Source organism: Salvelinus fontinalis, chromosome 1, assembly GCF_029448725.1.
Source record: "Salvelinus fontinalis isolate EN_2023a chromosome 1, ASM2944872v1, whole genome shotgun sequence".
Lineage (NCBI taxonomy): Eukaryota > Metazoa > Chordata > Actinopteri > Salmoniformes > Salmonidae > Salvelinus > Salvelinus fontinalis.
In genome coordinates this window covers 50405191-50427318 of record NC_074665.1, presented here as the reverse complement: position 1 = coordinate 50427318, position 22128 = coordinate 50405191, and the positions used below count along the sequence as shown (strand labels likewise).

Here is a 22128-nt window from a genome sequence, read left to right as displayed (position 1 = left end):
GACGCACAGTTATGTATGATTCACACTATAGAGCCAAGCCTGGTTACGTGTTCACATTAGTTTCTAGAACCGTGCTGGACATGACAATGTGGAAAGACAATATCTGAGCCAGCGCAGTATGGTTCGGCTCGGCCATATAGTGTGAATCAGACATTAGATTGAGGCAAACAAACATGGAAGACAGTCAGTGGGGCAAGGAGCTAACAAGGGATGGGTGGGGGAGACCAGAATGGTATGAAGAAAGATATGATAACAGTGACGACATGAAGCTCTAGATGATTCGGGAAGTGTGTTGACATTGGGAGCCTAATGGAGCTGTCAGGGATTGGAACAGTCGTCTCAACATCATGTGTACTTCCCGGTCTCTATTATGTCATAATCTCTGTCTAATCCTGCTTTATGTCATTCAATAGTGGGGAAATAGGAAATCCAAGTGGAGAAATACTATAGGACATGGGGGAATATGGGACAAACATACAACAGAACAAACACACCCAATCACAGACATACACACAGAGATATTGTGTAGTGTAGTTCTAAGGTGGAGATTCTATCCCTCTGCCAAGCAATAACGAGAGACCACACAAACACACATATATACACTCATGAGAACACACACATACACACAGCGCATACTCCAGGTTTATTTCTAATGGTGTTTACATTTTCTGGTGCCTAGTACAGAGAAAAAAAGTTTCCGTGCATTAAACAGTGAATAGCCATGAACTGTGTGACCATATTTGTCCAATGACTCTTTTATTGTAAAGTTGTAGTTTATCTTTTGGTTCTTTTCTTTTCTTTTTTCCTTCTTTTACAAGAGGGTTCATTTGGAATAAAAGTTGTACTCCTGGAGTTTGTTCTTTGTAGTCCAGTGTGTCAGACCCACAGACACTTGAGGCCAAGAACACCAACATTCATCTCGGCAGTACACAACTGGTGGCTGTCCTGTCACCTGTCACCACATAGAACATCAGATTGCATTTTCTGGTCTGGTCATTTCCCAATTATTCAACATGTTGAATGTCCACCGTTCATCGGCACCCAGCAAGTGATCTACTTCGCACTTTCTTTTACAGATAAACACACATACTGAACACAAATCTTGTTCCGTTTCATACAAACTGAACTTACATACTCAATGATCAGGCACAGACAGACAGACAGACACACACACACAGACAGACAGGTTTAGCCCACATACTTCAGAGGAAGTCCCCTCATAAGGGACTGGTCCACATATTGCAGTACAAGAGCAGAGTTCACTGGGAAAGCACAGGTCACCCCAGTGCATTTTGGTCCACTTTGAGATACAAATGAATCTGGGACCTCATTGAGCCAAACACAACATTCAGGCAGCAGTTCCCATCCATGCAATTGGTCTAAAGTGTCCATCGTAGTGTAGTCAAGGTTATGGTCAAGCAAGGTGCTATCGGTAGTGTAGTTCCATAAATTACTGGCAGTCTGTCCGACCAATGGGCTTGTTTATTCCTCTCTGGTTATCCCGCCCCTTAGACCTCGATGACCGTACTGTCCTGTCGATGTCTGGGCTCGTTGCCCAGATTCACCTTCTCTGTACGAGTGTGCCACACCAACACCTGAGACAGAGGGGGAGAGAGGGTTAGAGTGCACACCAGTGAACTGATCTAATTAGGCATGTGAAAGCAAGAGTTCCACTATAGCAGAGCCAGCCCTGTGAAAAGGAATGGTGCCTGTTTAAATGTTCAAGAAAAGGCTCTGTGACAGAGATAGTGAGGGAGTGTTTCAGACTGAAGATATACTATATATATACTGTTATTACATACTGTTACTATATACTGTTATTACATACTGTTATATACTGTTACTATATACTGTTACTATATACTGTTATTACATACTGTTATATACTGTTACTATATACTGTTACTATATACTGTTACTATATACTGTTATTACATACTGTTATATACTGTTACTATATGCTGTTACTATATACTGTTACTATATACTGTTATTACATACTGTTATATACTGTTACTATATACTGTTACTATATACTGTTACTATATACTGTTATTACATACTGTTATATACTGTTACTATATACTGTTATTATATACTGTTATTATATACTGTTATTATATACTGTTGCTATATACTGTTGCTATATACTGTTACTATATACTGTTACTATATACTGTTATTATATACTGTTACTATATACTGTTATTATATACTGTTACTATTACATACTGTTACTATATACTGTTACTATATACTGTTACTATATACTGTTACTATATACTGTTACTATTACATACTGTTACTATATACTGTTACTATATACTGTTACTATATACTGTTACTATATACTGTTACTATATACTGTTATTATTACATACTGTTATTATTACATACTGTTACTATATACTGTTACTATATACTGTTACTATATACTGTTACTATATACTGTTACTATATACTGTTATTACATACTGTTACTATATACTGTTATTACATACTGTTACTATATACTGTTATTACATACTGTTATATACTGTTACTATATACTGTTACTATATACTGTTACTATATACTGTTATATTCCTGGAAGAAGCTAGCTAGCTAACAAGGAGTGTCTAGTTGGCAGAAGAGAAGAAGGTACAAAGAAGGGACAAAGTGGGACAAAATAAGGACAGAAGAAAAGGGAAAAGGGGGAAAGGGGACATTAAGGTGAAGCAGTCCTCTAAAGACACAAAAGACAATAATACAAGAAACAACACTTCTATTGCCTCTCCCTCTACGATACGCACTTCCGGGTTGGAGCGAGTAGTTGCATTCCGCTTTGCTCCACAGGTAGTATTACATTTCATTTCATTACAGTACAACAGTTTGATTTGTTTGATCTTAGCTGGCTACATAGCCGTCTTTGTATCCAAGATAATTGTGTAGTCTAGAGTAATTGTCGAGGTTACCTAGCCAGTTAGAGGTTACCTAGCCAGCTACACTTTCAAACAAAGTCAACAACGCAGCCACTGCTAGCTAGCCTATTTCACCAGCCAGCAGTACTATATCATTTTAGTCAATAAGATTTTTTGCAACGTAAGCTTAACTTTCTGAACATTCGAGACGTGTAGTCCACTTGTCATTCCAATCTCCTTTGCATTAGCGTAGCCTCTTCTGTAGCCTGTCAACTATGTGTCTGTCTATCCCTGTTCTCTCCTCTCTGCACAGACCATACAAACGCTTCACACCGCGTGGCCGCTGCTATTCTAACCTGGTGGTCCCAGCGCGCACGACCCACGTGGAGTTCCAGGTCTCAGGCAGCCTCTGGAACTGCCGATCTGCGGCCAACAAGGCAGAGTTCATCTCAGCCTATGCTTCCCTCCAGTCCCTCGACTTCTTGTTACTGACGGAAACATGGATTACCACTGATAACACTGCTACTCCTACTGCTCTCTCCTCGCCTGCCCACGTGTTCTCGCACACCCCGAGAGCTTCTGGTCAGCGGGGTGGTGGCACTGGGATCCTCATCTCTCCCAAGTGGACATTCTCTCTTTCTCCCCTGACCCATCTGTCTATCGCCTCCTTTGAATTCCATGCTGTCACAGTTACCAGCCCTTTCAAGCTTAACATCCTTATCATTTATCGCCCTCCAGGTTCCCTTGGAGAGTTCATCAATGAGCTTGACGCCCTGATAAGTTCCTTTCCTGAGGATGGCTCACCTCTCACAGTTCTGGGTGACTTTAACCTCCCCACGTCTACCTTTGACTCATTCCTCTCTGCCTCCTTCTTTCCACTCCTCTCCTCTTTTGACCTCACCCTCTCACCTTCCCCCCCTACTCACAAGGCAGGCAATACGCTTGACCTCATCTTTACTAGATGCTGTTCTTCCACTAATCTCATTGCAACTCCCCTCCAAGTCTCCGACCACTACCTTGTATCCTTTTCCCTCTCGCTCTCATCCAACACTTCCCACACTGCCCCTACTCGGATGGTATCGCGCCGTCCCAACCTTCGCTCTCTCTCCCCCGCTACTCTCTCCTCTTCCATCCTATCATCTCTTCCCTCTGCTCAAACCTTCTCCAACCTATCTCCTGATTCTGCCTCCTCAACCCTCCTCTCCTCCCTTTCTGCATTCTTTGACTCTCTATGTCCCCTATCCTCCAGGCCGGCTCGGTCCTCCCCTCCTGCTTCGTGGCTCGACGACTCATTGCGAGCTCACAGAACAGGGCTCCGGGCAGCCGAGCGGAAATGGAGGAAAACTCGCCTCCCTGTGGACCTGGCATCCTTTCACTCCCTCCTCTCTACATTCTCCTCTTCTGTCTCTGCTGCTAAAGCCAATTTCTACCACTCTAAATTCCAAGCATCTGCCTCTAACCCTAGGAAGCTCTTTGCCACCTTCTCCTTCCTCCTGAATCCTCCTCCCCCTCCTCCCCCCTCCTCCCTCTCTGCTGATGACTTTGTCAACCATTTTGAAAAGAAGGTCGACGACATCCGATCCTCGTTTGCTAAGTCAAATGACACCGCTGGTTCTGCTCACACTGCCCTACCCTGTGCTTTGACCTCTTTCTCCCCTCTCTCTCCAGATGAAATCTCGCGTCTTGTGACGGCCGCCCGCCCAACAACCTGCCCGCTTGACCCTATCCCCTCCTCTCTTCTCCAGACCATTTCCGGAGACCTTCTCCCTTACCTCACCTCGCTCATCAACTCATCCTTGACCGCTGGCTACGTCCCTTCCGTCTTCAAGAGAGCGAGAGTTGCACCCCTTCTGAAAAAACCTACACTCGATCCCTCCGATGTCAACAACTACAGACCAGTATCCCTTCTTTCTTTTCTCTCCAAAACTCTTGAACGTGCCGTCCTTGGCCAGCTCTCATGCTATCTCTCTCAGAATGACCTTCTTGATCCAAATCAGTCAGGTTTCAAGACTAGTCATTCAACTGAGACTGCTCTTCTCTGTGTCACGGAGGCGCTCCGCACTGCTAAAGCTAACTCTCTCTCCTCTGCTCTCATCCTTCTAGACCTATCGGCTGCCTTTGATACTGTGAACCATCAGATCCTCCTCTCCACCCTCTCCGAGCTGGGCATCTCCGGCGCGGCCCACGCTTGGATTGCGTCCTACCTGACAGGTCGCTCCTACCAGGTGGCGTGGCGAGAATCTGTCTCCGCACCACGTGCTCTCACCACTGGTGTCCCCCAGGGCTCTGTACTAGGCCCTCTCCTATTCTCGCTATACACCAAGTCACTTGGCTCTGTCATATCCTCACATGGTCTCTCCTATCATTGCTATGCAGACGACACACAATTAATCTTCTCCTTTCCCCCCTCTGATAACCAGGTGGTGAATCGCATCTCTGCATGTCTGGCAGACATAACAGTGTGGATGACGGATCACCACCTCAAGCTGAACCTCGGCAAGACGGAGCTGCTCTTCCTCCCGGGGAAGGACTGCCCGTTCCATGATCTCGCCATCACGGTTGACAACTCCATTGTGTCCTCCTCCCAGAGTGCTAAGAACCTTGGCGTGATCCTGGACAACACCCTGTCGTTCTCAACTAACATCAAGGCGGTGACCCGTTCCTGTAGGTTCATGCTCTACAACATTCGCAGAGTACGACCCTGCCTCATGCAGGAAGCGGCGCAGGTCCTAATCCAGGCACTTGTCATCTCCCGTCTGGATTACTGCAACTCGCTGTTGGCTGGGCTCCCTGCCTGTGCCATTAAACCCCTACAACTCATCCAGAACGCCGCAGCCCGTCTGGTGTTCAACTTTCCCAAGTTCTCTCACGTCACCCCGCTCCTCCGCTCTCTCCACTGGCTTCCAGTTGAAGCTCGCATCCGCTACAAGACCATGGTGCTTGCCTACGGAGCTGTGAGGGGAACGGCACCTCCGTACCTTCAGGCTCTGATCAGGCCCTACACCCAAACAAGGGCACTGCGTTCATCCACCTCTGGCCTGCTCGCCTCCCTACCTCTGAGGAAGTACAGTTCCCGCTCAGCCCAGTCAAAACTGTTCGCTGCTCTGGCACCCCAATGGTGGAACAAACTACCTCACGACGCCAGGTCAGCGGAGTCAATCACCACCTTCCGGAGACACCTGAAACCCCACCTCTTTAAGGAATACCTAGGATAGGATAAAGTAATCCTTCTAACCCCCCCCCCTTAAAAGAGTTAGATGCACTATTGTAAAGTGGTTGTTCCACTGGATATCATAAGGTGAATGCACCAATTTGTAAGTCGCTCTGGATAAGAGCGTCTGCCAAATGACTTAAATGTAAATGTAAATGAAGAGACTGATAGTTCTACCTTGTACTGTAGTACATGTGAAAGTGTCTCACTTCTATTTCCAAACCAGTCGATGGTGATCATTTGTGTGTTCACACACACAAGCAGTGATTGATTGTTTGGTGTGTGGTGCTATCCGTTCCCGTCTCCACATGTCATTTCCTGCACGCGGCTGCTAAGTGTCCCGCTTTGCATATCTAACGAGACCAATGCTGCAGCCAACGAAGCGGTGCAAAGGGTGGGGAGCAGCATGTGTGTGTCAAAATTTCTACACAGTTTGTGTGCATTCCATTGTTCTCCCGAACCCCAGCCAATATTCTAGTCCTGTCTGTAGGGAAGATCAGAATCTAGTTAGAACCCTTGTGTAATAAGATGTTCTGGGAGAGGTTGGGGAGAATTGGGAGGGGAGGGTTGCCTGCGTGCAGTCCAGTCTGTTCACACCCAAAGAGTGGACAGAGTGCCCTGTGCCACTCCTCATTCACGCTGTCTGCCATCTGCCCGGTACAGTTGAAACCGGGATTTAGCCGCGAAGAGCACCCTTCTCCAGCATTCCTATGACCATCGAAGGTGAGCATTTGGCCACTGAAGTCTGTTCCAACGCCGAACTGCAGTCAGGTCAAGACCCTGGTGAGGACGACGAGCACACAGATGAGCTTCCATGACAGTTTCTGAAGAAATTCTTCAGTTGTGCAAACCCACAGTTTCATCAGCTGCCGGGGTGGCTGGGCTCAGACGATCCCGCAGGTGAAGAAGCCGGATGTGGAGGTCCTGTGCTGGAGTGGTTACATCTGGTTTGCGCTTGTGAGGCCGGTTGGACGTACTGCCAAATTCTCTAAAACGACGTTGGCGAGGCGGCTTATGGTAGAGAAATGAACATACAATTATCTGGTAACAGCTCTGGTAGACATTCCTGTAGTCAGCATGCCAATTGCACGCTCCCTCAACTTTAGGCATTGTGATGGCATTGTGTTGTGTGAAAAAACGGCCCATTTTAAAGTGGCCTATAATTTCCCCCAGCACAGTGTAATGATCATGCTGTTTAATCAGCTTCTTGATATGCCACACCTGTCAGGTGGATGGATTATCTTGACAAAGTACAAATGCTCAATAACAGGGATGTAAACAAATTTGTGCCCAAAATTTGAAAGAAATAAGCTTTTTTGTGTGTATGGAACACTTCTGGGATCTTTTATTTCAGCTCGTGAAACCAACACTTTATATGTTGTTTATATTTTTGTTCAGTATATTTTCTCTCTGATGCTTAAGGTTAGCATGTGAAGAATGTAAGCTTATCCCAGATCTGTAACTAAGGGCAACCTACTGTACATGGAGCCTGGCTGGGTTGTTATTGGGGATGATGTCACGTCCTGCTGGCAATGTAGCAATGGGTGATAAGTGATGATGTCATATCCTGCTAATGGTGTATATTAATATCAGCCTACAGCAGCCCCATTAACTTAATGGGCTGATAATGATGATGACTACTAGTGTCATGAGCTGCACAGGAGAGGAGGGAGAGGGTTAGCCTAACTGATGAGATGACACAGTCAGACAAGAGGCTATATTAGGAGATAGCGTTTCATCCCAGAAAGATGAACCAATGGAAACAGTGTTACTGTCAGGACAACTTAAAAAAAAACTAATAACACTGTTGCCACGGTAACAGTGATAGGCTAGACTACTCACCCTTGTGCAGTTGTTGGCTTTCGGCTCCAGGTCTCCCACCTTTGTGATCTGCTTCAGGAAGTCAGACTCCTGCATGCCGGGCTGGGAACCCCTGCGCTTAAACAGCGCCCGCGGGCTCCCCAGAACCACCTGGAGGTTTACTGCAAAACCTGGAGAAGAGTAAGAGGAGGGTTTAAGGCCTTCTATGATCATGGTCAGAGGATTATACAAAAATTCAGTCTCGACCATTACATGTCATTCTCACATTGGATGTGCTATACTGTTAGGAGAGAGCAATTGAGAGGGGCAACGGGATCAATTCATTTCCTGCATCACTCCTTGATGTAATTATATACAGATCATTGATAACCTTAAACTATTGGAACTGGGTCCCTATCCCACTATGGTGAACTGCATACTAGAGATCAGGCAAGACTGAGATCACATCACATTTGAGTGTGCGTGCGCGTGTGTTTGTTGTTCATGACTATGCACCGAGAATGCCAAGCTTTGACACAGGAAGAGCCCGCTACAGAATCTCATATTACCCTCTTTATCTCAGTGACAGTCTACAATGAGTGTGGAAACCATTACGAACACCTTCCTAATATTGAGTTGCACTGCCTTTGTCCCTGAAAACAGCCTACATTCGTCATAGCATGGACTACAAGGTGTCAAAAGCGTTCCACAGTGATGCTTCCCACAGTTGTGTCAAGTTGGCTGGATGTCCTTCGGCTGGTGGACCCATCTTGATACACACAGGAAACTGAAAAGTCCAGTAGCGTTGCAGTTCTTGACACACTTAAGCCGGTGCACCTGGCACCTACTACCATACCCAATTCAAAGGCAGTTAAATATTTTGTAATGCCCTTCACCCTCTGAATGGCACACATACACAATCCATGTCTCAATTGTCTCAAGACTTTAACATCCTTTTTTAACCTGTCTCCTCCGCTTCATCTATACAGATCTAAGTGGATTTAATAAGTCACATCAATAAGAGATCATAGCTTTGACCTGGATTCACCTGGCCAGTCTGTCATGGGGGTTCCAGCAGGTGTTCCTAATGATTTGTACACTCAGTGAATATGCCTTCCTACTGGGAATGGGGTGTGCTAATGGCTGCATGGAATAGCGTATTATGTGTCCTTGCCTCCTCGTTTCCAGTGAGCACACTGTTTTCTAGGCCAAAACACTACTCACATGGGTATGCTACTTCTCCACTGAGACATTGTGAGATTGTGCATGCATGTTTATGTGCATGTGCGAGAGTGTGTTGTGTATTTCCTGTATTTTGAAGTCACCAGTTTAACACACAGATCCGCAGTGTCTGAGTTAGTCCAGTGAGATCTACCCATTGGGTCAGTTCTAAATCAAATCAAATCTAATTTTATTTGTCACATACACATGGTCAGCAGATGTTTATGCGAGTGTAGCGAAATGCTTGTGCTTCTAGTTCCGACCATGCAGTAATATCTAACAAGTAATCTAACAATTTCACAACAACTACCTTATACACACATGTGTAAAGAAATGAATAAGAATATGTACATTTAAATATATGGATGAGCGATGGCCGAACGGCATAGGCAAGATGCAGTAGATGGTATAGAGTACAGTATATACATATGAGATGAGTAATGTAGGGTATGTAAACATTATATAAAGTGGCATTGTTTAAAGTGACTAGTGATACATTTATTACATACAATTTTTAATTATTAAAGTGGCTAGAGATTTGAGTCAGTATGTTGGCAGCAGCCACTCAATGTTAGTGATGGCTGTTTAACAGTCTGATGGCCTTGAGATAGGCCTTGAGCTGTTTTTCAGTCTCTCAGTCCCAGCTTTGATGCACCTGTACTGACCTCGCCTTCTGGATGATAGTGGGGTGAACAGGCAGTGGCTCGGGTGGTTGTTGTCCTTGATGATCTTTTTGGCCTTCCTGTGACATAGGGTGGTGTAGGTGTCCTGGAGAGCAGGTAGTTTGCCCCCGGTGAGGCGTGCAGACCTCACTACCCACTGGAGAGACTTGGGTTGTGGGCGGAGCAGTTGCCGTACCAGGCGGTGAAACAGCCCAGCAGGATGCTCTCGATGATGCATCTGTAAAAGTTTGTGAGTGTTTTTGGTGACAAGCCAAATTTCTTCAGCCTCCTGAGGTTGAAGAGGCGCTGTTGCGCCTTCTTTACCGCGCTGTCTGTGTGGGTGGACCAATTAAGTTTGTCTGTGATGTGTACACCGAGGAACTTAAAACTTTCCACCTTCTCCACTACTGTCCCGTTGATGTGGATAGGGGGATGCTCACTCTGCTGTTTCCTGAAGTTCACGATCATCTCCTTTGTCTTGTTGACGTTGAGTGTGAGGTTATTTCCCTGACACCACACTCCGAGGGCCCTCACCTCCTCCCTGTAGGCCGTCTCGTCGTTGTTGGTAATCAAGCCTACCACTGTAGTGTCGTCTGCAAACTTGATGATTGAGTTGGAGGCGTGATGGGTGAACAGGGAGTACAGGGCTGAGAATGCACCCTTGTGGGGCCCCAGTGTTGAGGATCAGCGTGGTGGAGATGTTGTTTCCTACCCTCACCTCCTGGGGGCGGCCCGTCAGAAAGTTCAGGACCCAGTTGCACAGGGCGGGGTCGAGACCCAGGGACTTGAGCTTAATGACGAGTTTGGAGGGTACTATGGTGTTAAATGCTGAGCTGTAGTCAATGAACAGCATTCTTACATAGTTATTCCTCCTGTCCAGATGGGTTAGGGCAGTGTGCAGTGTGATTGCGATTGCGTCGTCTATGGACCTATTGGGGCGCTAAGCAAATTGGAGTGGGTCTAGGGTGTCAGGTAGGGTGGAGGTGATATGGTCCTTGACTAGTCTCTCAAAGCACTTCATGATGACGGAGGTGAGTGCTACGGGGCAATAGTCGTTTAGCTCAGTTACCTTAGCTTTCTTGGGAACAGGAACAATGCGGGCCCTCTTGAAGCATGTGGGAACAGCAGACTGGGATAAGGATTGATTGAATATGTCCGTAAACACACCAGCCAGCTGGTCTGCGCAAGCTCTGATGACGCGGCTAGGGATGCCGTCTGGGCCGGCAGCCTTGCGAGGGTTAACACATTTCAATGTTTTACTCACCTTGGGAATGGGGTATGCTAATGGGTGCATGGAATAGCGTATTATGTGTCCTTGTCTCCTTGTTCTATCAGGCATATTACTGAGCAATAAGTGATACCACAGTGAAAGCCCAGAAGCTGTAACAGGTATGATAGATGAGTATGAAAGCCATTATAAGATAGACTCTTAATCTCTTAACCTGCAGCTAAAATGGTATGAAGATTAGTGCATCTGTTAGCAATGCCTGCCTGTTATCAATGCAGTGTCTGTCTCAATAGTTTCATCCAGCTTCCTTTCCTGGTTTCATTTCCTTGTGTCCTTTTCTCTATGGTTCTGCTTCTGTGCATCATATGTAAAGTAGTGAAAGTCTACACACCCTTTGCACATAACATGATGCTGCCACCACAATACTTGAAAATACACAGGGTTTCACTCTGAGTTATGTTGTATTGGATTTGACCTGATCCTGTAGATTACAATTTTTGCTGTTTTGTCTTGCAGTAGTACTTAACGTCCTTGTTACCAACAGAATGGATGAGCTTGAGTGATTTCTACAAAAACAATGGATATAGAGTGTTACCCTAAGAGTTGTGCTATGTGGTAGAATCTTATTCAAAATGATTCACAGCTCTAATGGCTGCCAAATGTGCTTCCACCAAGTATTAACTCTGGGGTGTGAAGACATACTATTGGAAAATGTCACCGGAGAGGATGGTTGCCGTTTTTCAGGCTCCTAACCAATTGTGCTATTTTGTGTGTTTTTTATGCATTGTTTGTAACTTATTTTGTACATAATGTTCATGCTACTATCTCTTATGACCGAAAAGAGCTTCTGGATATTAGAACAGCGACTACTCACCTCGAACTGGACAAGGAAACATTTATCATGTATTTTCTGGTTTCTGTTGACCCGAACATGGCGGTTAATTTGGCTATTGTTCTGAGCTCCGTCTCAGATTATTGCATGATTTGCTTTTTCCGTAAAGTTTTTTTGAAATCTGACACAGCGGTTGCATTAACTTCTTATGGCTGAAGGGGCAGTATTGAGTAGCTTGGATGAAAGGTGCCCATTGTAAACGGCCAGCTCCTCAGTCTCAATTGCTAATATATGCATATTATTAGTAGTATTGGATAGAAAACACTCTAAAGTTTCTAAAACTGTTTGAATTAAGTCTGCGAGATTAACAGAACTCATATGGCAGGCAAAAACCTGAGAAGTTCCACTTCCTGTTTGTATTTTTTCTGCGGGTGCCATATTTTCAACCAAGCTCTTATTCAAAATACAGAGACATATGGATGAGTTTTCACTTCCTACGGCTTCCACTAGATGTCAGCAGTCAACAGAACTAAGTCTGATGACTCTAATGTGAAGGGGGGTCGAAGGAGACAGAATTTAGTATGAGGTCCCATGAAGTGACCATGCATTCAACACGCGCGTTCACGTGAGAGGCAGCTCCGTTCCATCTCTCAATTGAAGTCGATTTAATTCTCCGGTTGGAACGTTATTCAAGATGTATGTTAACTACATTATAAAGATTGATTCAGTACATCGTTTGCCATGTTTCTACTGACTGTAACGGAACGCTTGGACATTTCGTCACTATATAGTGGTCGCGCTTTGAGACTTTGGTTAGGGTTTTGGTAAACAATTCGAAAGTAGGTATATCTCTCTGGTCACCCCCAAAACCAATTCTTCCTTTGGCCGCCTCTCCTTCCAGTTCTCTGCTGCCAATGACTGGAACGAACTACAAAAATCTCTGAAACTGGAAACACTTATCTCCCTCACTAGCTTTAAGCACCAGCTGTCAGAGCAGCTCATAGATTACTGCACCTGTACATAACCCATCTATAATTTAGCCCAAACAACTACCTCTTTACCTACTGTATTTATTTATTTTGCTCCTTTGCACCTCATTATTTCTATCTCTACTTTGCACCTTCTTCCACTGCAAACCAACCATTCGAGTGTTTTTTTACTTGCTATATTGTATTTACTTCACCACCATGGCCTTTTTAAATTTTTATTTATTTATATATATATATTGTTTGCCTTCCCTTATCTCACCTCACTTGCTCATATTGTATATAGACTTATTTTTCACTGTATTATTGACTGTATGTTTGTTTTACTCCATGTGTAACTATGTGTTGTTGTATGTGCCGAACTGCTTTGCTTTATCTTGGCCAGGTCGCAATTGTAAATGAGAACGTGTTCTCAATTTGCCTACCTGGTTAAATAAAGGTGAAATAAATAAATAAATAAATAAATAAAAAAGTAGCTAATTTGACATAAGTAACGGACATGAACGAACAAATCAAGCATTTATTGTGGACCTGGGATTCCTAGGACTGCATTCTGATGAATTCCTCAAAGGTAAGGAAACATTTATCATGCATTTTTTGAAACTGACACAGCGGTTGCATTAAGGAGAGGTATATCTATAATTCCATGTGTATATATGTATTATCATCTTATATTTATGATGAGTATTTCTGTTGAAACGATGTGGCTATGCAAAGTCACTTGATGGTTTTGCAACTAGTGAATCTAGTCGCCTCAATGTAAACTCAGATTTTTTTATATAAATATGAATTTAATCAAACAAAACATGCATGTATTGTGTAACATGAAGTCCTATAAGTGTCATCTGATGAAAATAATCAAAGGTTAGTGATTCATTTTATCTCTATTCTGGTTTTTGTGAAGCTTTCTTTAGCTGGAAAAAATGGCTGGGATTATTGTGGTTTTGTGGTGACCTAACATAATCGTTTGTAGTGCTTTCGCTGAAAAGCCTATTTGAAATCGGACACCTTGGTGGGATTAACAACAAGATTACCTTTAACCTGTTTGGCGTGCAAGCCCGACGTCGGTACACTTATGACAACAGCCACTTCAAGTGCAGGGCGCGAAATTCAAAATATATATATTTTTTAATATTTAACTTTCACACATTAACAAGTCCAAGACACCAGATGAAAGGTACACATCTTGTGAATCAAGCCAACATGTCCGATTTTTAAAATGTTTTACAGGGAAGACACAATATGTAAATCTATTAGCTAACCACGTTAGCAAAAGACACCACTGTTTTTACTCCATCAGTTTTTTTACTACATCAGTAGCTATCACAAATTCGACCAAATAAAGATATAAATAGCCACTAACCAAGAAACAACTTCATCAGATGACAGTCTGATAACATATTTATTGTATAGCATATGGTTTGTTAGAAAAATGTGCATATTTCAGGTATAAATCATAGTTTACATTGCAGCTACAGTCAGAAATTGCACCGAAAGCAGACAGAAAAATTACAGACACCAACGCCAAATAACTAAATACTCATCATAAAACATTTCTGAAAAATACATAGTGTACAGCAATTGAAAGACAGGCATCTTGTGATTCCAGACAATATTTCCGATTTATCAAGTGTTTTACAGCGAAAACACAATATAGCGTTATATTAGCTTAGCACAATAGCAAACATAACAACAGCATTGATTCAAGGCAAAAATAGCTATAACGTATAAACCACCAAAATATATTAATTGTTTCACTAACCTTCTCAGAATTCTTCAGATGACAGTCCTGTAACATCATATTACACAATGCATATAGAGTTTGCTCGAAAATGTGCATATTTAGCGGCACAAATCGTGCTTAGACAATGAGAATAGTGTCCATAACGTCAAGCAATCTGTCTGGCGCCATCTTGTAAAGGCACCTTTTCTTATCGAATACTATTCATAAACTTGACAAAAAAAATACAGGTTGGACAGCAATTGAAAGACAAATTAGTTCTTAACCTTTTACGGGGGCAGCCCGACACCGGTACACTTATGACAACATCCAGCTCAAAGTGCACGGCGCCAAATTCAAAATCTATTTTTTTTTAATATTTAACTTTCACACATTAACAAGTCCAAGACACCAGATGAAAGGTGCACATCTTGTGAATCAAGCCAACATGTCCGATTTTTTAAATGTTTTACAGGGAAGACAAAATATGTAAATCTATTAGCTAACCACGTTAGCAAAAGACACAACTTTTTCTAACTCCATCAGTTTCTTACTCCATCAGGTGCTATCACAAATTCGACCAAATAAAGATATAAATAGCCACTAACCAAGAAACAAATTCATCAGATGACAGTCTGATAACATATTTATTGTATAGCATATGTTTTGTTTGAAAAATGTGCATATTTCATGTATAAACCATAGTTTACATTTCAGCTACAATCCGAAATTGCACCAAAAGCAGCCATAATATTTACAGACACCAACGTCAAATAGCTAATTACTCATCATAAAACATTTCTGAAAAATACATAGTCTGAAGCAATTGAAAGACCGGCATCTTGTGATTCCAAACAATATTTCCGATTTATTAAATGTTTTACAGCGCAAACAAAATGTATCGCTATATTAGCGTAGCTACAATAGACAGAAATAATTGGGCGCCCACGGCCAATTCACATTTATTTATTTATTTATTTCACCTTTATTTAACCAGGTAGGCAAATTGAGAACACGTTCTCATTTACAATTGCGACCTGGCCAAGATAAAGCAAAGCAGTTCGACACATACAACAACACATAGTTACACATGGAGTAAAACAAACATACAGTCAATAATACAGTGAAGAATAAGTCTATATACAAAGTGAGAAAGTGAGGTGAGATAATGGAGTTGAAGGCAAACAAAATATATAAAATATATATATATAAATACATAAAAATATAAAAAAGGCCATGGTGGCGAAGTAAATACAATATAGCAAGTAAAAAAACACCGGAATGGTTGGTTTGCAGTGGAAGAAAGTGTAGAGATAGAAATAATGGGGTGCAAAGGAGCAAAATAAATAAATAAATACAGTAGGTAAAGAGGTAGTTGTTTGGGCTAAATTATAGATGGGCTATGTACAGGTGCAGTAATCTATGAGCTGCTCTGACAGCTGGTGCTTAAAGCTAGTGAGGGAGATAAGTGTTTCCAGTTTCAGAGATTTTTGTAGTTCGTTCCAGTCATTGGCAGCAGAGAACTGGAAGGAGAGGCGGCCAAAGGAAGAATTGGTTTTGGGGGTGACCAGAGAGATATACCTGCTGGAGCGCGTGCTACAGGTAGGTGCTGCTATGGTGACCAGCGAGCTGAGATAAGGGGGGACTTTACCTAGCAGGCTCTTGTAGATGACCTGGAGCCAGTGGGTTTGGCGACGAGTATGAAGCGAGGGCCAGCCAACGAGAGTGTACAGGTCGCAGTGGTGGGTAGTATATGGGGCTTTGGTGACAAAACGGATGGCACTGTGATAGACTGCATCCAATTTATTGAGTAGGGTTTTGGAGGCTATTTTGTAAATGACATCACCGAAGTCGAGGACCCTTTATAAGGGTATGTTTGGCAGCATGAGTGAAGGATGCTTTGTTGCGGAATAGGAAGCCAATTCTAGATTTAACTTTGGATTGGAGATGTTTGATGTGAGTCTGGAAGGAGAGTTTACAGTCTAACCAGACACCTAGGTATTTGTAGTTGTCCACATATTCTAAGTCAGAGCCGTCCAGAGTAGTGATGTTGTACAGGCGTGCAGGTGCAGGCAGCGATCGGTTGAAGAGCATGCATTTAGTTTTACTTGTATTTAAGAGCAATTGGAGGCCACGGAAGGAGAGCTGTACGGCATTGAAGCTCGCCTGGAGGGTTGTTAACACAGTGTCAAAAGAAGGGCCAGAAGTATACAGAATAGTGTCGTCTGCGTAGAGGTGGATCAGAGAATCACCAGCAGCAAGAGCGACATCATTGATGTACACAGAGAAGAGAGTCGGTCCAAGAATTGAACCCTGTGGCACCTCCATAGAGACTGCCAGGGGCCCGGACAACAGACCCTCCGATTTGACACACTGAACTCGATCAGAGAAGTAGTTGGTGAACCAGGCGAGGCAATCATTAGAGAAACCAAGGCTGTCGAGTCTGCCGATGAGGATGTGGTGATTGACAGAGTCAAAAGCCTTGGCCAGGTCAATGAATACGGCTGCACAGTACTGTTTCCTATCGATGGCGGTTAAGATATCGTTTATGACCTTGAGCGTGGCTGAGGTGCACCCATGACCAGCTCTGAAACCAGATTGCATAGCGGAGAAGGTATGGTGGGATTCGAAATGGTCGGTAATCTGTTTGTTGTCTTGGCTTTCGAAGACCTTAGAAAGGCAAGGTAGGATAGATATAGGTCTGTAGCTGTTAGGGTCAAGAGTGTCCCCCCCCTTTGAAGAGGGGGATAACCGCAGCTGCTTTCCAATCTTTGGGAATCTCAGATGACACGAAAGAGAGGTTAAAAAGGCTAGTAATAGGGGTGGCAACAATTTCAGCAGATAGTTTTAGAAAGAAGGGGTCCAGATTATCTAGCCCGGCTGATTTGTAAGGGTCCAGATTTTGCAGCTCTTTCAGAACATCAGCTGACTGTATTTGGGAGAAAGAGAAATGGGGAAGGCTTGGGCGAGTAGCAGAGGGGAGAGCAGTGCTGTTGACCGGGGTAGGGGTAGCCTGGTGGAAAGCATGGCCAGCCGTAGAAAAATGCTTATTGAAATTCTCAATTATAGTGGATTTGTCGGTGGTGACAGTGTTTCCTATCTTCAGTGCAGTTGGAAGCTGGGAGGAGGTGTTCTTATTCTCCATGGACTTTACAGTGTCCCAGAACTTTTTTGAATTTGTGTTGCAGGAAGCAAATTTCTGCTTGAAAAAGCTAGCCTTGGCTTTTCTAACTGCCTGTGTATATTGGTTTCTAGCTTCCCTGAAAAGTTGCATATCACGGGGGCAGTTCGATGCTAATGCAGAACGCCATAGGATGTTTTTCTGTTGGTTAAGGGCAGTCAGGTCAGGAGAGAACCAAGGGCTATATCTGTTCCTGGTTCTGAATTTCTTGAATGGGGCATGCTTATTCAAGATGGTGAGGAAGACATTTTAAAAAAATATCCAGGCATCCTCTACTGACGGGATGAGATCAATATCCTTCCAGGATACCTCGGCCAGGTCGATTAGAAAGGCCTGCTCGCTGAAGTGTTTCAGGGAGCGTTTGACAGTGATGAGTGGAGGTCGTTTGACCGCTGACCCATTACGGATGCAGGCAATGAGGCAGTGATCGCTGAGATCTTGGTTGAAAACAGCAGAGGTGTATTTGGAGGGCAAGTTGGTTAGGATGATATCTATGAGGGTACCAGTGTTTACGGAATTGGGGTGGTACCTGGTAGGTTCATTGATAATTTGTGTGAGATTGAGGGCATCAAGCTTAGATTGTAGGATGGCTGGGGTGTTAAGCATGTTCCAATTTAGGTCGCCTAGCAGCACGAGCTCTGAAGATAGAATGGGGGCAATCAGTTCACATATGGTGTCCAGAGCACAGCTGGGGGCAGAGGGTGGTTTATAGCAGGCGGCAACGGTGAGAGACTTGTTTTTAGAGAGGTGGATTTTTAAAAGTAGAAGTTCAAATTGTTTGGGAACAGACCTGGATAGTAAAACAGAACTCTGCAGGCAATCTTTGCAGTAGATTGCAACACCGCCCCCTTTGGCCGTTCTATCTTGTCTGAAAATCTTGTAGTTGGGGATGAAAATGTCAGAACTTTTGGTGGTCTTTCTAAGCCAGGATTCAGACACGGCTAAAACATCCGGGTTGGCAGAGTGTGCTAAAGCAGTGAACAAAACAAACTTAGGGAGGAGGCTTCTAATGTTAACATGCATGAAACCAAGGCTATTACGGTTACAGAAGTCATCAAAAGAGAGCGCCTGGGGAATAGGAGTGGAGCTAGGTACTGCAGGGCCTGGATTCACCTCTACATCACCAGAGGAACAGAGGAGGAGTAGGATAAGGGTACGGCTAAAAGCTATGAGAATTGGTCATCTAGAACGTCTAGAACAGAGAGTAAAAGGACGTTTCTGGGGGCGATAAAATAGCTTCAAGGAATAATGTACAGACAAAGGTATGGTAGGATGTGAATACAGTGGAGGTAAACCTAGGTATTGAGTGATGATGAGAGAGATATTGTCTACATGCACGACAGATATATGAAATAACATCATAAAATGGGTCTTACTTTTGCTGATCTTTCATCAGAATGTTGAAGAACGTGTCCTCTGTCCAGATGAGTCGTTGTTTTGATTCAGAATGGCAAATGTCCCTCTTCAATTAGCATTGGCACTAGCGTAGTGGCATAAATTTCTCCAACGTAAACACAGTCAGAGGACGGAACACGGCAAAACTCCCGAATAAAGTTTCAATAATCTGATTAAACTATATTGAAAAAACATACATTACGATGATATGGTCACATGTAGCAAAAAAAATTCGAGCCGGAGACGTTAGCCGTTCGTTACCAAGGCAAAACAGAAGTCCATCCCACTTCCTCCAGAGTACCGGAAGGGGACGGTCAGGACAAAGAAATAGTTTTTTTTTCACCACAGAACAAATTTCTTCTCTGACATCCTCTTTACACCAATAGGAAGGCGTATAGATTGTCAGCAGACTCCTAAGTGTTAAGACCATGTATAGGCATCAAATTGAAAAGAGCATCGATTTCTGACATTTTACTTCCTGGTCAGGAAAAGTGCTGCAGAAGGACTTCTGTTTCACTCAGAGAAATAATTCCAACTCTTTTAGAAACTAGAAAGTGTTTTCTATCCAAAAAGAATAATAATATTCATATTGTACGAGCAAGATTTGAGTAGGAGGCCGTTTGAAATGGGCACGATTTCACTGGCTACTCAACACTTTGCCTTGCAGCCATAAGAAGTTTTAATGCAATCCCTGAATTACATTTTTAAAATTAACCTTACTGCGCAATACAGGCTGCGATAACGCAAGGCTACACTGCAGGAAATGGCATCTTATGCATTTGACATTTTTCAACAGAACAATGAATTATCAGCATAAATAGTTCTTACTTTTCGATGAACTCCCATCAGAATCTTGGGAAATGTGTCCGTTGTCCAAAAGAATCGTTGCTAGGTTGGAGAACGTCGTCTTCAAAGTTGCAATTAGCAATAAACAATAGCCATGTGGGCCAGAGATACCCAACTTCCTAAAACGTCACGAAAATAAATTCCCGAAAATCGCAATATACTGACATAAACTAATATAATTCGGTTTAAAATAACAACATTACGATGTCTTCAACACCTATATCGAATAAAAACAGAGCCGGATATATCTAGGAGCTAATACGGGAGCTTCTAAAATGACATGCCAAGACCCTTCCTGCGTCAGAGCGAAGAGTGGAAAGATGGGACACTTTGGTTCCAAGCAATTTATAACCTTCGGGACTTACGTAGAAACTCCATTTCAACTCTCCCTATTCGCTGACACCCAGAGGAAGGCGTATGCAGTGCATCTCAACCAATAGAGGACAGGCAAATTAATACACAGGTCTCAGAACAGCCAGCAAAATTCTGCATTCTGACATACACATAGGAAAATTGCTTTTTGAATTTGGCGCCCTGCACTTCGACTGGCTGTTGTCATATCGATCCCGGTAGCGGGATGCAGCCATAAGTGTCTGACACAAAGGATACAATGTTGCTCCCGGAAAAGGCACAATTCCCCGTCATTCACGGGGGTGCAGATCAGGGTGCCTTGTGAGAATTAGTCGGCAAGTGGGTAACCTGCCTCTACCATCTGTTCTATTGGCCAACGTGCAATAACTGGAGAATAAACTGGATGAGCTCTGTTTGATACTATCCTACTAACGGACATAAAAATCTGCAATATCTTATGTTTTACCAAGTCGTGGCTGAACGACGACACGGATAATATACAACCTTCCGGTTTTCGGAAATAATATTAAGGTTGACTTGAGGTGTTGCTCGTCTTGAGGTATTGCTCACACACAGAGATGCGTACAATGCTCTTCCTCGCCCTCCATTTGGCAAATCTTACCATAATTCTTATCATTTTGATTCCTGCTGAAAAGCAAAAACTAAAGCAGGTAGTACCAGTGACACGTTCAATATGGAAATGGTCAGATGACGCGGATGATTATTTTGCTAGCACAAACAGGAATATGTTCTGGGATTCATCCAATGGCATTGAGGAGTATATCACCTCAGTCCCCGGCTTCATCAATAAGTGCATCGACAACGTCATCCCCACGGTGACCGTACGTACATATCCCAACCAGAAGCCATGGATCACAAGCAACATCTGCACCAAGCTAAAGGCTGGAGCTGCCGCTTTCAAGGAGCGGGATACTAATCTGGATGCTAATAATAAATCCCGCTATGCCCTGAAACGAACCATCAAACAGGCAAAGCATCAATACAGGACTAAGATTGTATCCTACTACGGCAGCTCTGTTCCTGACGACGTTGTGTTCACACTCTCCGTAGCTGATGTGAGCATGACCTTTAAACAGGTCAAAATTCACAATGCCGGGGCCAGACGGATTACCAGGACGTCTACTCAGAGCATGCGTTGACCAACTGGCAAGGGTCTTCACTGACAATTTCAAATTCTCCCTGACCGAGTCTGTAATACCTACATATTTCAAGCAGACCACCATAGTCCCTGTGCTCAAGAAAGACTGTTGGAAAAGCATTCCTCATGTAGCTGGTTGAGAGAATGCCAAGAGGTTGTGCAAAGCTGTCATCAAGGCAAAAAGCGGCTACTTTGAAGAATCTCAAATAGAAAATATATTTTGATTTGTTTAACACTTTTTTGGTTACTACATGATTCCATATGTGTTATTTCATAGTTTTGATCTCTTCAATATTAGTTTTCAATGTTGAAAATAATAAAAATAAAGAAAAACCCTGGAATGAGTAGGTGTGTCCAAACTTTTGACTGGTATGTGAGAATGCTGTTCATTGACTACAGCTCAGCATTCAACACCATAGGGCCCATAAATCTCATTAGTAAGATAAGGACCCTGGGACTAAACACCTCCATCTGCAGCTGGATCCTGGACTTCCTGACGGGCCACCCCCAGGTGGTAAGGGTAGGCAACAACACGTCTGCCACGCTGATCCTCAACATGGGGGCCTCTCAGGGTTTCATTCTTAGTTCCCTCCTGTACTCCCTGTTCACCCACGACTGCGTGGCCAAGCACAACTC

The 22128-nt window shown here is 43.5% G+C and overlaps 1 protein-coding gene across 1 annotated transcript in view; it reads right to left on the bottom strand.

Annotated features, from left to right (window-relative positions):
• Nucleotides 1-624: 624 nt before the first annotated feature.
• The window catches only part of LOC129857225 (galactosylgalactosylxylosylprotein 3-beta-glucuronosyltransferase 2-like), a 59772-nt gene continuing 38268 nt past the window's right edge, over nucleotides 625-22128 (bottom strand). The window contains exons 3-4 of the mRNA XM_055925267.1: nucleotides 7954-8102; nucleotides 625-1595 (exon numbers count right to left, since the gene is read on the bottom strand). Coding sequence (XP_055781242.1) covers nucleotides 1509-1595; nucleotides 7954-8102 — 236 coding nt within the window. The 3' untranslated portion in view covers nucleotides 625-1508. The remainder of the gene's footprint in view (nucleotides 1596-7953; nucleotides 8103-22128) is intronic.